The sequence below is a fragment of the Megachile rotundata genome, chromosome 5 (genome assembly GCF_050947335.1).
Source record: "Megachile rotundata isolate GNS110a chromosome 5, iyMegRotu1, whole genome shotgun sequence".
NCBI lineage: Eukaryota > Metazoa > Arthropoda > Insecta > Hymenoptera > Megachilidae > Megachile > Megachile rotundata.
In genome coordinates this window covers 15,413,078-15,427,003 of record NC_134987.1, presented here as the reverse complement: position 1 = coordinate 15,427,003, position 13,926 = coordinate 15,413,078, and the positions used below count along the sequence as shown (strand labels likewise).

The 13,926-nt window shown below is 35.7% G+C and overlaps 1 protein-coding gene and 1 long non-coding RNA gene across 12 annotated transcripts; one reads left to right on the top strand and one right to left on the bottom strand.

Annotated features, from left to right (window-relative positions):
* Positions 1-2,861: 2,861 nt before the first annotated feature.
* syd (JNK-interacting protein syd) lies at positions 2,862-13,876 on the bottom strand. 11 transcript variants are annotated; one of them, XM_076532076.1, is made up of 19 exons: positions 13,739-13,872; positions 12,949-13,671; positions 12,271-12,588; positions 12,009-12,183; positions 11,324-11,731; positions 11,051-11,245; positions 10,945-10,980; positions 10,442-10,459; positions 10,300-10,357; positions 10,167-10,223; positions 9,753-10,088; positions 9,506-9,682; positions 7,949-8,150; positions 7,007-7,872; positions 6,622-6,841; positions 6,270-6,555; positions 5,992-6,189; positions 5,826-5,915; positions 2,862-4,957 (listed from the first exon to the last, which is right to left on the bottom strand). In XM_076532076.1, exons 3-19 carry the CDS (start codon positions 12,577-12,579, stop codon positions 4,821-4,823), a joined length of 3,768 nt encoding a protein of 1,255 aa, XP_076388191.1. In that variant the 5' UTR covers positions 12,580-12,588; positions 12,949-13,671; positions 13,739-13,872; the 3' UTR covers positions 2,862-4,820. The 11 variants fall into 11 exon arrangements, with proteins under 11 accessions (XP_076388191.1, XP_076388190.1, XP_076388194.1 ...); XM_076532080.1 differs by lacking the exon at positions 12,949-13,671 and adding an exon at positions 5,589-5,649 and having other exon boundaries at positions 4,821-4,957; positions 13,739-13,876; XM_076532081.1 differs by lacking the exon at positions 12,949-13,671 and adding an exon at positions 5,589-5,646 and having other exon boundaries at positions 4,821-4,957; positions 13,739-13,876.
* LOC143264532 (uncharacterized) lies at positions 4,956-6,265 on the top strand. The gene is made up of 2 exons (XR_013038274.1): positions 4,956-5,668; positions 5,958-6,265. It is a non-coding gene; the product is annotated as an uncharacterized LOC143264532 (long non-coding RNA).
* Positions 13,877-13,926: the final 50 nt, after the last annotated feature.

Sequence of the window (13,926 nt, the reverse complement as noted above, 5' to 3'; positions counted from 1 at the left end):
CAGTGAATCTGAGATTCCCATTATAAATAACTCTTATCTATATCTCCTATCGTACAAAATTTTTTAACAACTCGACAATAGATTAAATACCTCTTCAATCTAATAAAAATGAATATTTTCAGTAAATCACAAGACTCGCTATAAAGTACTTTGACATTTTGAAATAAGAAGAATAAAACAGTGAAATTAGATGAAATCCTCAATTTTCCAGAAGCAAATGGATTTTTGAGTCGAACCATAATGTACCATGACGAAATGGTTCTTAGGTGAAGAAATCCAGAATTACTGCAATTTTGATGTTACCTAAAGTTCGATGAAAAAACTGACAGAACGTCGTTACGTAAAGCAAGTGAAAATATCAGTTGCGATAGAAAAAAAACTAAACCCCGTATTCTGCAAGTTAGATTTAACCAGATTTCTTTGTATACTTCATGCATAGAGTTCACGAGTATGAAAAAAAAAATTGATAAGATGTAGGAATTCAATTACCGAATAATTACCTAGCGTGCAGCCAAACGGTATAATTGCTCTTGTTAACACGCTATGGGAGATGACTAAGCCTTAATAGTGCAATCTTTATCGAACTGCTTCCTTTTGACTTTTTATTTTCCTCAAATTGCTTGAGGTTTTTCATTTTCTTCAAATTGTGTTATTTTGAAATTTCCAAATTTTCCAATTCTGAAATTTCCCAGTTTCCACATTTCCCAATTTCCCAATTCCAAATTTCCCAGTTTCCACATTTCCCAATTTCCACATTCCCCAATTCCAAATTTCCCAGTTTTCACATTTCCCAATTTCCACATTCCCCAATTTCTAAATTTCCCAGTTTCCACATTCCCCAATTCCAAATTTCCCAGTTTCCACATTTCCCAATTTCCACATTCCCCAATTCCAAATTTCCCAGTTTCCACATTTCCCAATTTCACATTCCCCAATTTCTAAATTTCCCAGTTTCCACATTTCCCAATGTCCAAATCCGCCAATTCCCAAATCCCCAAATTCCCAAATCCTCAAATTCCCAAATTTCCAAATCCTCCAATTCCCAAATTCCCAAATTCCCCAATTCCCAAATCCCTCAATTCCCAAATCCTCCAATTTCCAAATTCCCTAATTCCCAAATCCCCCGATTCCCAATTTTCAAATTTCTAAATTTCCTAATCCCCAAATCTCCAAATTACCAGCACCCCCAAATCACCAAATTACCAAATTTTCAAATCCCCAAATCCCCAAAGTCCATAAATCCCCAAATCCTAAAATCCTCACAACAAATTCCCATTTGTCTCCAAATAAAAATTCATGGTCGCCAATAATCTTAGTATGTCACAAAGATTAATGGTCTGAGTAATTCGGCCCATACATGTTAATCATCGACTTTTTATTCCAAAGATATACGCAACATATATTTTAACTTGTGAAACAATTTTGATAATGGAGTAACTGCACTTTTTGTTACAATGACTGATATATTCCAAATTTCTAGTGATAATATTATGAAATGTAATATTCGCGAAATTGCGCTAACGGAAGTGGAGTTGCATAAAATTAAAATGAATGAGTCACGCGAATGCAAACTACTTGGAAGGAAACAAAGAAACGATTTGTTACTAATAAGAAATCGAGCCTTGGCTTCGAACAGAGACCAACCGTAAAGAATATTCAACTATTTTTTGTTTCACGTAGGCAAAATTTCTTTTTGTAGAAAGCTTAAAGTGACAATATTGTATAAAATGAAAATATGAAAAATGTATACAATTTTTAATGGTTTGAAGCTGATGTAAAAGAGCTACATGATTGGGAATTATAACATATGTAATTAAGGGTGAATTACAATGAATGATTTTTCGATATCAAAAGCTCGATGATTGAATTAATTTAATTAAATATTAATTTATTGTTAACATTCGTTATTGAAAGTCGTATCAGAACGGAATCATCGCTAGTGTTTGTGAGGCCCGGGACAAAAATTGACATTCGAAGCTGCATTAAATCAGTGATAGACATCAACGAGTACAATAAATTCTCGTTATATTGCTTACGGACGGGGCTGAAGCTGTTGGTAATGTAGAACGTGACTTTGGCATGTAGTGATTCAAAGTTTACAAATTTGGCAATTTAAAAATCCCTGTTTTCAGAATTTGAAAATTTCTAAACTTATAATCTTGAAAATATTACCATCTTTATTTCACAAATTCACCCAGTTCTTGTCTCAAAGCACTCGAATTATTTAAAAGAGTTGATCAAAAAGTTGAAATAAAAATTTCATCCTACATCGAGTATCAAATTTATTGATATTGGATTTGATTGATTTATATATGGAAAGATCTATAAATATCGACAGTTATTTTTGATCGATTTGATTATACTGACAAGATTATGTCATCTGGAATATAGTGTTACGTATAGCATTCACACGAGCGCTTATTTATAGACAATTCTCTTCACGTACCTGTAATCCAAATATTTGGATCTAGATTTCATTTTCTGTGAGGCAATTGTAAACACACTACTTTTTACAGCCGTTACAGTACAATAAAAATTAACGAGATCAGTGCACTTCACATACATACAGTTTCAAGTTGTTCATAAAATAGTCGATACCAACTTTGATATTTTCAAATCTAGGAATAAAGATATCTTCAAGTTTCTCACTTTGGGAATTTAGAAATTTCTCAACTTCAGGAAAATTAATTTTCAAATTAGTTTAGAAATTTTCAAGTTTCGAAATTGGGAGCTCGCTAGCTTGACCGCACGCTATATTACCACACATCGTATCGCTAAGTGACTAAGTACATGTAACAAGAACCACCCTAATCAGAAGTTCGATAATTATCGTTAAGAAGAATAGAAAGTAAATAGAGTGATCCTGTTTCGCAAGTTTCTTTATTAACGCCATTGCAGCTTCATCTGAGCCAGGTACAGTTCCGAGCTCGACACCAAAAGCGAGCCCGCACACAATAAATGTGCAGCTCTTATACATCGTACATACGTACACATCCTGAATTTCACCGTTCGTTACTTAACATAGGAATTTACAGAAATCACGCAAGCCCGAATGACAGCGACTTTTATTCAATGTGCTCGATTGCAGAAGATTGTTGCTATTGTTGTTGCTCTAGATTTGTCGGGTCGCTATATATCGGCCTAAAAACGCACGATGCGAAACAATTCTTGCTAGAGATCGTACAAAGTGTACAAGAAGTCGTACCTCATCTTTGGTAAATATTAATGGGAAGAGATTGTTGGCGGTAAAAATAAAGTTCACAGTGATCGACGATTGAACGTACTTCGTGTTTGTATGTGCCATGATCAGAATCTTTTCTACTTCGTCGACGGAAACATAAGTTAAAAATCTACGCAACGAGCTATAAACATCTTACGGTTATGTACATAAGTTCAATGATCTATAACAGTGATGGCCAGATGTAGGGATCCCAAAGTAATCACGAGCACAATCAAAGAAATTCTGAAATTTAGGGGTTGAAGAATTGGGAACTCAAGAATCTTAAGAAATTAAAAATTTGAGAATTCAGAAGTTTTAAAAATGTATGAGCTAATTAACCAGTGCCCGTGAGTACATTACTTGCCTATTCGCACCCTCACATGTGTCCATCACTGTTCTACAACATGATTCTGGATAAAGCAGATGCGATAAAACCGCACGCCAAAGACATAGCAGAACATATAAAATAATATATTACACTCCGTATATATATATATATGTATATATATGTATACACTTAATTTTTGTTACGCGAATCAAATCACTTATATTTGTAAAACATAAATATATTCTCTAAACAAACAATGTACAATAAATTATTCCTAATCACTACCCGACTTGGTTGCACCCTGCAAATGAACATGTACAAAAGTTCCTGTATCACTGACGGTAATCTTGATCTTACTGCAACTAGGTAGCAAATGTCACGGCAGCATCGAAAACTCATTGTCTCGCATCTGCATCGATTAGCACAATGATTGGCGGAAATACAACACTATTTTCTTGAGTGTTGCTCGATCAACTCCAGGACGTATCAACAGTGACAGTACGGGCCCAATATTGGAGACCTTAACTCCGAACAAGAATTGGCGATCTTTGCCTTTCATGCATTGTTTTGTAGAGGAGCGACAGATACAGCAGCCATGTTATCTTATCTGTTGTCCTTGTCTACCCCTGCAGAATAATACAGACGAAGCAAAACTCATCGATCGTTGTCCCAAATTTATGACTTGTTCTGCCACTCTTGTTGACCCTCAAATAAAAAGCTGTTTCGCGCACGAAATTACGGTACCTAACATCAAAACGAACGTTCTCGTTTTCCGAGACGTTGGACGCGCGAAGACATGCATGATCTTCAATGAAAATTAATACGTTAGCATAGAGTACCTTGAAGAACCGTTTTAGAAGTTTCAAGCTAAAGATTATAAGCATCGAGTTAAGAGATTCTAGTTACGTCTTTTGGTTAAAAAAATTCCCCAATGAGCACCGAGCACCTAACAAATTAGTTACATTTGGCAAAATGTTTTCACCGATCCACAAAGAAATACCAAAAACGATCCGTAAAATGGTTAAAAGTCATTACAACGTTTCCTCCGTCGCTGTTACATGATTTGTAGAATCGTTAGCGTACCGCGCTACAATTTTTATTATACGTATAATTAAATAGATAGAGCATTCGTTTGACCACAGGCTAAGAATTGGTGATTTTATCGGTGCCTCGACAACACTGAATGGAAACCACGCTAAACCTCTGGTTCGCGTGTAGGGAAATTTAAGCTCGGCCATACACCGGGATCAGCGCGTTTCCAAAATGTCTGGGCTAGTCATTCATTGGCGCTGGTAAAGGGCATTGCACCTGCCACACGATCAAATGACTTTGTTCTCCGTGCTCTTCGGCGTTCGCTGACACGGCACTGTTAGAATGTTCCATACTTTCTTCCGTATCTTCGCCATCACCTGAGAAAACAGCAATCAGCTATGCAGCACAAATTTCCTGAACGATGATTCATGATAAGAATAAATAAGAAAGTGCGACTGTCAATCGTTCTTTGTACATTCGGGCACACCATAGGCTTCCTTAAGAGATATCACACCTTGATTTTAATCGAAGGAAGCGTACGTTGCACCCAAGTGTACAATAAAATGCATGTCAGCTGGAAATGCCCGACCCCCAGAGGAACGAAAGAAGCGGAACAATTATATCGTATGTAGTTGAGCTTGAGAAACAAAAGTGCAAAACAGTTCTTGTATTAATAGAAATTATGAAAATAATTTTGTGCTGTACAGAAGCAAATAGTCTCGCATCGAATTTCACGAACGTTCAGCTTGATAATTAATGAATTTAATGAGAAAATTTGACATTTTCGACAGAAAAATTTTGTAATGTCGAGGTTAGAAACGTCTAACTACTTGCGAATTTGTTAGTTCAGAATTTCATTACACCGTGCGCAGAGTATAGTCTCAGTAGTTAGTATAAGTAATTTCATAAACCAATAACATAAACTGATTCACGAAAACGTACAAACAGTTGTATGTAAAAAGACATAAAGACCCATCGACCTCTTTTCATTTCTCTCTGGGGGCATACCTGACCAACTGCCATACAATCAGATGAGTGGCCACGTCACTCTCGTCTTCTGCCTCATCTGCTGGAAGTGTTACAATCAGGTAAAACTAGTTTACAGAGACACACTTGGTCATACTTGATATATATATGTTAGGAAGTTTAATGACACAATATTATCGGTACCATGCTATTAGGGATGTTAAATGTATAAATGATTAATTATCTGCTGCAAAGGAATTCATGAATACAATTACTTACCAACTCTAAAGTCTATATACCCTTCGCCTCCAGATAGAACAAGCATGGCTGGTTGGGAAGAATCGGATACTGCACTTTGCCCACCATGACCTACAATAATCGTTTAAAACAAAATTATTATGTATGTTACAGGAATAGATAAAATGATATGAATATAATGACGTACCAGGCACTGCAACGAACATCTTCACCGCATCTCTATGTCCATGAAAACTAAGTTGAGCATGAGCCATGCTACAGTAAGGTATAAAACTTCCGAGTGTAACACCATGATCTGATGCGAAGATTCTAACACCAACTCCTGGTGCATCACCTTTCCCGCTTGTTGCTTGAACTCTGGACACTGCCATTGAATTTCGAGCACCTGAAATACGCACGTATTTCATTTATGAGCAAACGTTTATTGTGTTAAATAAAATATTTTGTTATCCAATGCTAAATTACCTTCAGCCAGAGGAACTGAAATTATTACTCCGTTTCCTGTTCCAATCCATAACCTATTCGATGAAATGAGTAAGGCGGTAATTCTTACGAAAGAAAAACCAAGTTTCCCAGTCCCGAGCATTTTGCTAACGTAAGGCTCAATATCGACGTCTTGAAGATGTTGATAAGTATGGGCATGGTATAGTCTAAGCGTCGAGTCTAATCTAATACTGACCCACACTCCTTCGCCTAACCAAGCTAATTGCCTCACTTGTGATTCTCGACGTGGATGGGCATCTACGGTACACTGAAAGTTTATTTTACATGTAAAATTTTCTATTAAAAAGAAGTAACTGTAAACAAATATACGTACCTCGACCGTCATTAAAACTGGATCAATAACATGAATTTTATTTCTATATCCGCACCATACAGTTCTACCGCTAACAGCAGTCATGCACCGGATTGAATGTTGTGGACTACCCAAGGTAATTACGTGGTATTGAGATAAATCCCATTGTCCGTCTGCACCTCTTCGAAATAATGCAACAGTTCCATCGGCGAGAGCGACAAGAACTCGTCCTTGTACGTGTCTAAAATAAAAAGCAACGTTTATGTTGCGTATTAAGTTACCGTCCAGTTAATTTACAGCGGAGTCTTGGTATATGGTTTCGAGAATTACAAAGTTATAGATATACCATATAATGAGACTGCACTGTAAACTTCAATTAGATTACTGTTTAATTAAAAGTACATACACGATCGCCAGTGCAGCATCTTTCAATTTGACCGAATGCAAGCAAACTGACCACTTAGCAACAGCGGAATGAACAAATACCGCACCATTCTGAGCTCCGAGCCACATTGTCGGTTGTATCGAAGACATCTTTTCTATAGGTGTACCTTCTTCAATCGCTTCAGGCTGTTTTTCTTCGGTCGTATCTTCTTTTTCATTCAATCGTAACGGTGGTACATCTACATTAACTTTTACAAAGTGTACTTTCCCTAAATTCATGGTCTCACCATCTACAGTTTCTAAACTTTGTGGCTCGGTAGTAACGTTCTGATTAGTATCGTCCGACTTCTCGGTATTTTCGTTGTTCTGATCCTCTGACATACTGTCGGATTCAGTTTTACTCTTTTCCGATTGAGTTTCTTGCTTATTCTTCTGATTATTCTGATCGACCGTCTCCTCGTGACCCTCATTGTCATTCACCCCGTTAGCAGTTCGGGCCGGCTCTTCATTCACTGCTTGAACATAATCACTTTCTTTGGCTCCAGGTACACTTGCGATGCAAAGTAAATGTCCTTGACAAACGTTAAAGACTTCCAAAATATCGGCTGGATTATTAGCATCTATCACAGTAACTTTCGACATCTTCTGAGTTGAAGTGCAGATCCAAACCAATGAGCTAAGTTGTTGTTCTAATTGTTCCGCTTCTACCCTCTGATTCTCATTTTCCTGAATCTCCTTATCCAAATGCTCGATAGCATCTTCGGCGTCAGCTTTTGAATTGGTACTTACTTCTTGAGCTTCAGCTGCGTAGAACACGCTACCACCAATCATACAACCACCGTCTCTTGTTTTACCACCGCTTAAATTTACACCAGCGCCACACCATATCTGCATAAACAGATACACAGTGAAGTCTTACTATATGATGCATATGAATCATTAATTAAGAACAAATTGAATGTACCTTCATGCCAGGTTCTGACTCCTGTAAAGGCCTGCAGTAGACTGGCACGGGAACGGGTTGTCTAACAGGAGCACTTGGTTTGCCCGGTAAACTCCAACCATAGGCTTGTAATCTGCCATCTTCTTTTCTAACATGCGCCCGAACTTGACGATATTGTTCTCTACGTTCATTTGCTCGTCTGGCAACAAGTTTTTCAGAAGATCTGTAAAAATGTATAAAACGCAAATTATTGCATATTTTAAAAGCATACGCGATGAAACTAGATGTTTGTAATTATAAAAGTTAGTAGATTTACTGAATACTGTTGCCTGTTTAACCGTATATTCCTACGAAGATTTTCTTGACCACTGGACACACTTTGTCTTGAATTCAAACGAAGACTTAATCTGACTGTTCTCTTTCGGTCATATCTAACTGTCGGCTTCGTTATTACTCGCACAACGAATTTTATATCCACGTTTAAAAGCGAAATGTTAGACATACAGCAGAAACAGAATTACCTGCTGGCCAATAAGCACCCCACCGAAAACCAGAAAAACCAGGTATATCTTGACAACGCCATGAAGAAGAGGCAAGGATGAACCCGAACGAAAAATTAAAGCGTAGAGCAAGAGTGAAATAAAAGCCAAGATTATAACATAGTCAAAACGTCATTTATTTGCTGATCAGTAGTGATCATATTTGGTGTTTTTTTCTTCAAAAATGTACAAACGTTCATTTACAAAACTATTGCTTTCCAAGCATGACTTTAAAAGGTAACAGAATAATTTACTTTGTTGAATTAATTCAAACGTGTAAATCATTATCGTAAATAGTAAATTGATTTATATCACAAATATATATGCAACGATTCAGTTCAATACAGTCATTTACAGCTTTATTTATATATATATATAAGAAATTAGAATAAAGATAGATATATTAGTAAAAGAAAAATTGTCAAAAAAGTAATATTTTATTTGTGTGCAATAGACTATGATCTTATTCCAATGACTATCAGCGCATACAATAATGCGCATGAAATGTAAACCTACGATTTTTATTGTTTTAATTGAAAAATTGGCAGATAAGGATTGCAACAATAATTTGTTAAAAACCATCACATTTACAAATCGCTCAGGCAACAAATTATTTAGAAATGACTCACATTTTTCTAAGAGCAATCAAGAGTAATTGAGAGTCGCGACAAAAGATTATGGATCCCAATTGACCAAAGAGGCCTCTAATCTGGAAACATGATTGGATTCAGAAATATTACTAAAAAGTTATAACGTATCAAAAATCTGTCCCACCGGGATAAAAAACGTTTTGTTGCCGTTGCAATAGCTTTGGTAAAATATTAAAAGAAGTTCGCGTGTAGAACTCGTGTATCGTGGTTATATCTTTGTAAAAGTTTTCGTTGTGGAAACGATCACAGTACCGTGAGTCCGTTGTTGAAAAAAAAGCATGACAATGAAGAAAAAATCTCTATGCAGAGAATAGAGAAAAATTTTGGCAGGCTTTAGTGTCAAACTGACAATATCTAAGTGCGTATATAGAATTTGATTGATTTCTCACATGGTGTCTCCCTGGTCGAGAAACTCATGGCGACCTTTCAACGTACGTCTACGCATGGTGCCCCAAGATGATGCTGGGACAACTTGATTTGTTGGTGCACTATACCTAATATGAGGTAATGTGTGTGGTCCGCGAACCAAGGCTCCCCGATCCGCGGGTGTAAAAAGACTACTAAAACTAAAAGCAAAAAGAAATAATTATTATTCGACTCAATACTTTAGTTTCATTTTATACAAATGATACTAACAACTTCCACACCGAACCTTTGCCCCCTGATATACTAGCAGGATCAGTTTTGCTGGCCCTTATCAGTTCAGTCCATCTAACAGCTTCTTGAAGTTCCATGAATTGTTCTTTATACTGATTTCTCTCCATAAGCACTCTAGCCATTTCTAGTCTAGTAAATCTTTTTCTTTGTGCTAGTGGTACATCTTCTTCGTCGTCGCTCTTGGCTGCTTTCGCTGCTGCTTCAGCTTCTTCTTTCACTTTCTTCAGTTCATCTTCAAGAGCTTGGATTCTTTGCCGCAGACGTTCTCTAAGTTGTTGTAAACCTCGCACTTCTTCGCGCAATATTTCTTGTTCACTATACAATATATTTACTTATCAATATATTACGCACTATGTATGAAGAACGTATTATTTTGAATTTGGGACAACATACCTTGTCAGTTCATCGACTTTGATAATTAAATCATCTTTAACAATATTAAGCGCATTTCTGAAAAACAGTTAAGTACGTTACACAGATATCATTGCAAGTGCAAAAGTACAATTACGAACTATAAAACACTCACTTCGTGGCCAGAAGCTCATTGTTTTCCATAATGAGATTCTCCACCTCTTTGCCCATTCCTAATAAGACATTAGGAACAGTTATTTTAAGTATATTCGCAAGGTTATACATACAATATATTTAAAATAAAAAAAATATCTTACCGAAGAAGTTGTCATTAACTGCATGGAGTATTATCATATCATGCGATTATACAGGTAGGGCACGATTACAGCCAGCATAGGTAGGGAAGGAAACGATAAAACATAAAAATGCATTAGTACATGTTTTATACAATATAATTTGAATTTTAACTTCAATATTAACCCTTAGAGTTCTAATTTCTATATAACTATGTACTATTGCAAAATTGATAATATTAATTACCTAATAGTAATTAATTACCTAATAGTAATTAATATGGTTAATAATTTTGAAGTTCATGCATGCAAAAAATTTATAACATTAATTTTACCAGAGTTAGTCAAGAAAAGTAAGACATGCTGTTTCTAAAATAATAAAAAAAATAGATGTACTTTGAGGCTACTTCGTACAGCAAAATATAAATTCCCTTTTTTTTTTTTATAAAAAACAGTTTGTTAGAACTCAAAGGATTAACAAATAAACAATATTTTATATCAATATGTAATTATTTCATAGAACATACTTGATGATGCATATTCTCCAGGATGAACCCAACTACCTGAAAGTTTATAGATGATGTATGAAAATTTATGCTTTAGTCTCGAACCAAACGTGTGATAAAGAATTACCAGTAATGTCCGCTCCTTCGTCCATTTCACCCAATGCATCAGCATCTTGAAAACTAAGTTCCTGATATAGTGTATTACCACTTCGTTGTTCTCTTTCCGTTCTACTCCTCCCACCTGGAGTAGTAGCTAATTTTTCTACAGTTGGTGATGTTGGTGTAGCCAACAATGGAGGTGCTTCGGTTTCGGGACTTTCGTCTATGATCGAATATTCCATATTATATCAATATTATACATTGCCTAACAGTATTGAAATTCAATAATTCGAACACGTACGTCTAGAGATTGCCGTTGTTTTATTTGCTTTTACTGGTTTATCCGTTAATTGACTCTTATCGGATGTTTCAACTGTAGCTTCGCTACTATTATCCAACATCTCTGTTTTTAAGTTAGCAGCATTTGGTGGGCTTTCTTCTTGGAAATCTTCCGCGTTTATGCTAGCTTCTAAGCTCTGAAAACCATAACTCAATGGCCCAGAACTTCGAGACATGTGAGCTAGACCAAGGGATGGCAAACGAGATGGACCACGACCGCTAGTTGCATTTTCTAATCTTTCTGTACTTCCAACTAACATCTTTGTTCTTTCCATATAATCTACGTGGGTTTTAAACAACTCTGTATACCTCTCATGCAGACGAGTATATTCGCGTTTCATTTCTGCTTCTTTCTCTTCAAGACGAACAACTAAACAAATACAAAAATTGACATTCCATATCTGACATTATAATTATAATGCCTAACTATGACTAAATATATTTTAAACTTAAATAGTGAAATATATACATAATACAAAAGTATGTCATTCACCTTATTGTACCCTATGATAAATATATAGCAAAATAAATTTTTGTGAAAGTGCATGCAAAACATCTAAACCCATAATATAATTTAATTAATCAATTGTATATAAATAATATCATAAATATAAGCAAACATAAAACAAAAAAACTTTCTACTCTACTGTAACGGGATGTTTTGTGAAGGGATGGTCTGAGAGAACCATTGGCATTTGTACCGTGATCATGTGAATTTTTTGTCTTCAGTTCCAGCATCCTTACTATCGACTCCAAGCTATCAATCTTTGCTAGAAGTTCTTTTCTTTCATCTTCTGCAACATCTTCGAGCTCAAACAATTTCTAATGAAAGAAGGAATGGAAACATTACTTTCTTCAAAACATACTTCCAAATAAAGTGTACAAAGTACACATCATATTTGATTTTACCTGATCAGATGCTTTTCTTAATTGCTTTTCCCTTTCATATTGTGTTACAAGCTGCTCATTATCTTCCCTTAACAATTCTAATTCAACTTCACGATCTTGATTTTCGATATAAGATATGTCTAGACATTCTAGAACATTGACTAGGAGAGGCATTAGGTCTTTGACCACATCCTCATCATAACGTGCTATCATCTTTTCAAATTCTTGATAAATACTACCAGCCATAGACTGTACTTTCTCTGACATGACCACATGGCTGTCCTCATGGGTCCCATACACTGTTTCCTGATCCATTTCTACTTGACTCATTTGTAATATCTGTAATATGTAAATTGAAAATATCAATCAATTATTTGTTTGTACCATAGAAATTTTGTCTTTAAAACTTATTCTATATGTTCCCTTCAACAGCACATAGTTTTACATTTTCAAGCACATTTTAGGCATTCTGCCAAGTAAAGAGCTAATATTACAAGGTAAGTATGACACATCAGAAACATTATTACACAACAATAAAGAACAATAAAATTTAATTTTGTCCAAATATAATAGTAGAGTAAAAAAGACAATTTTGGGCAAAATCGGACAAAAGTGTAAATTAGTACAGATTTCAACAATTACAAATTCGAACAGATAACATAAAAGTATTAACATAAAATATATATAAACTATCATTACACTCAACTCTCAGCAGTTTGTACTTCAATTTTACTTCGAATGGTATTCGAAGATCGTTTAAAAACAGTTTGAGTAGCAAGCCATCGTTAGATAATATGAATTGCACTCTCTTTACACGGCATAAAATTAATCGTGACTTTATGTCACACTAATTTCCAAACACGATTAAAAGATCCTTGATGAACATTCGTAAAAGATCTAAATGTCAGACGCATAACTACACATAACCTTGCACGATACACGATTCGAGATTAGGATACACTTTTAGAATGATAAGATTAAATCAGGTCATCGCGATTCCACAGCGAACAACTGCTGAATCCCGTGATACATAGTCATTCGCATTATCACTATTTTTACGTGATCGGAGATTCCTTAAGAACGAGATGGAACGTCTTGCCTTAAAGTGGCCCGTTCCGTGTTGTGATTCGTGACGTTTCGCAACCACTGGATCTTATGGTTCTCCGTTTGTTCTTTCGTTTTTATCGCGCAATTAAACACTTGTATAAAACGTTGTACGCAATCACATGAAATGTACCGAGACGGTACTAACTAAAGGGAGCATTTTTCATACATAACGTTCTTTACGTTTGACGTTAGCCAATTTCATTAGTTTCTGTCAACGCTGTCATCCGTGTTGACGATCGTCTTTACACGTAAACCTTCGCCATTTTTTTTTCACTTCCCACCGAGCAATTCCAGAAATGCATGGGCACAGATGAGCTACAAAATAGAACACTCACGCAATGCATTTTTATGTCACAATTCGGAAGCTCTAGAGTTCTCTTACCATTTTTGGTGCAAGTTCTACTGTATCGATTGAGATTAGTACTGCATTACAGCGCTATTAGTAGTAGGAATTGCAATCAAAATTACTAATAGACACAATTTTCGAATCTATTATCCTCTATGATTAAGTAACTTTGATCTGATGGAAACAGGCAAGGCAACTGAACTCTAACCCGACTCTAATCCGAC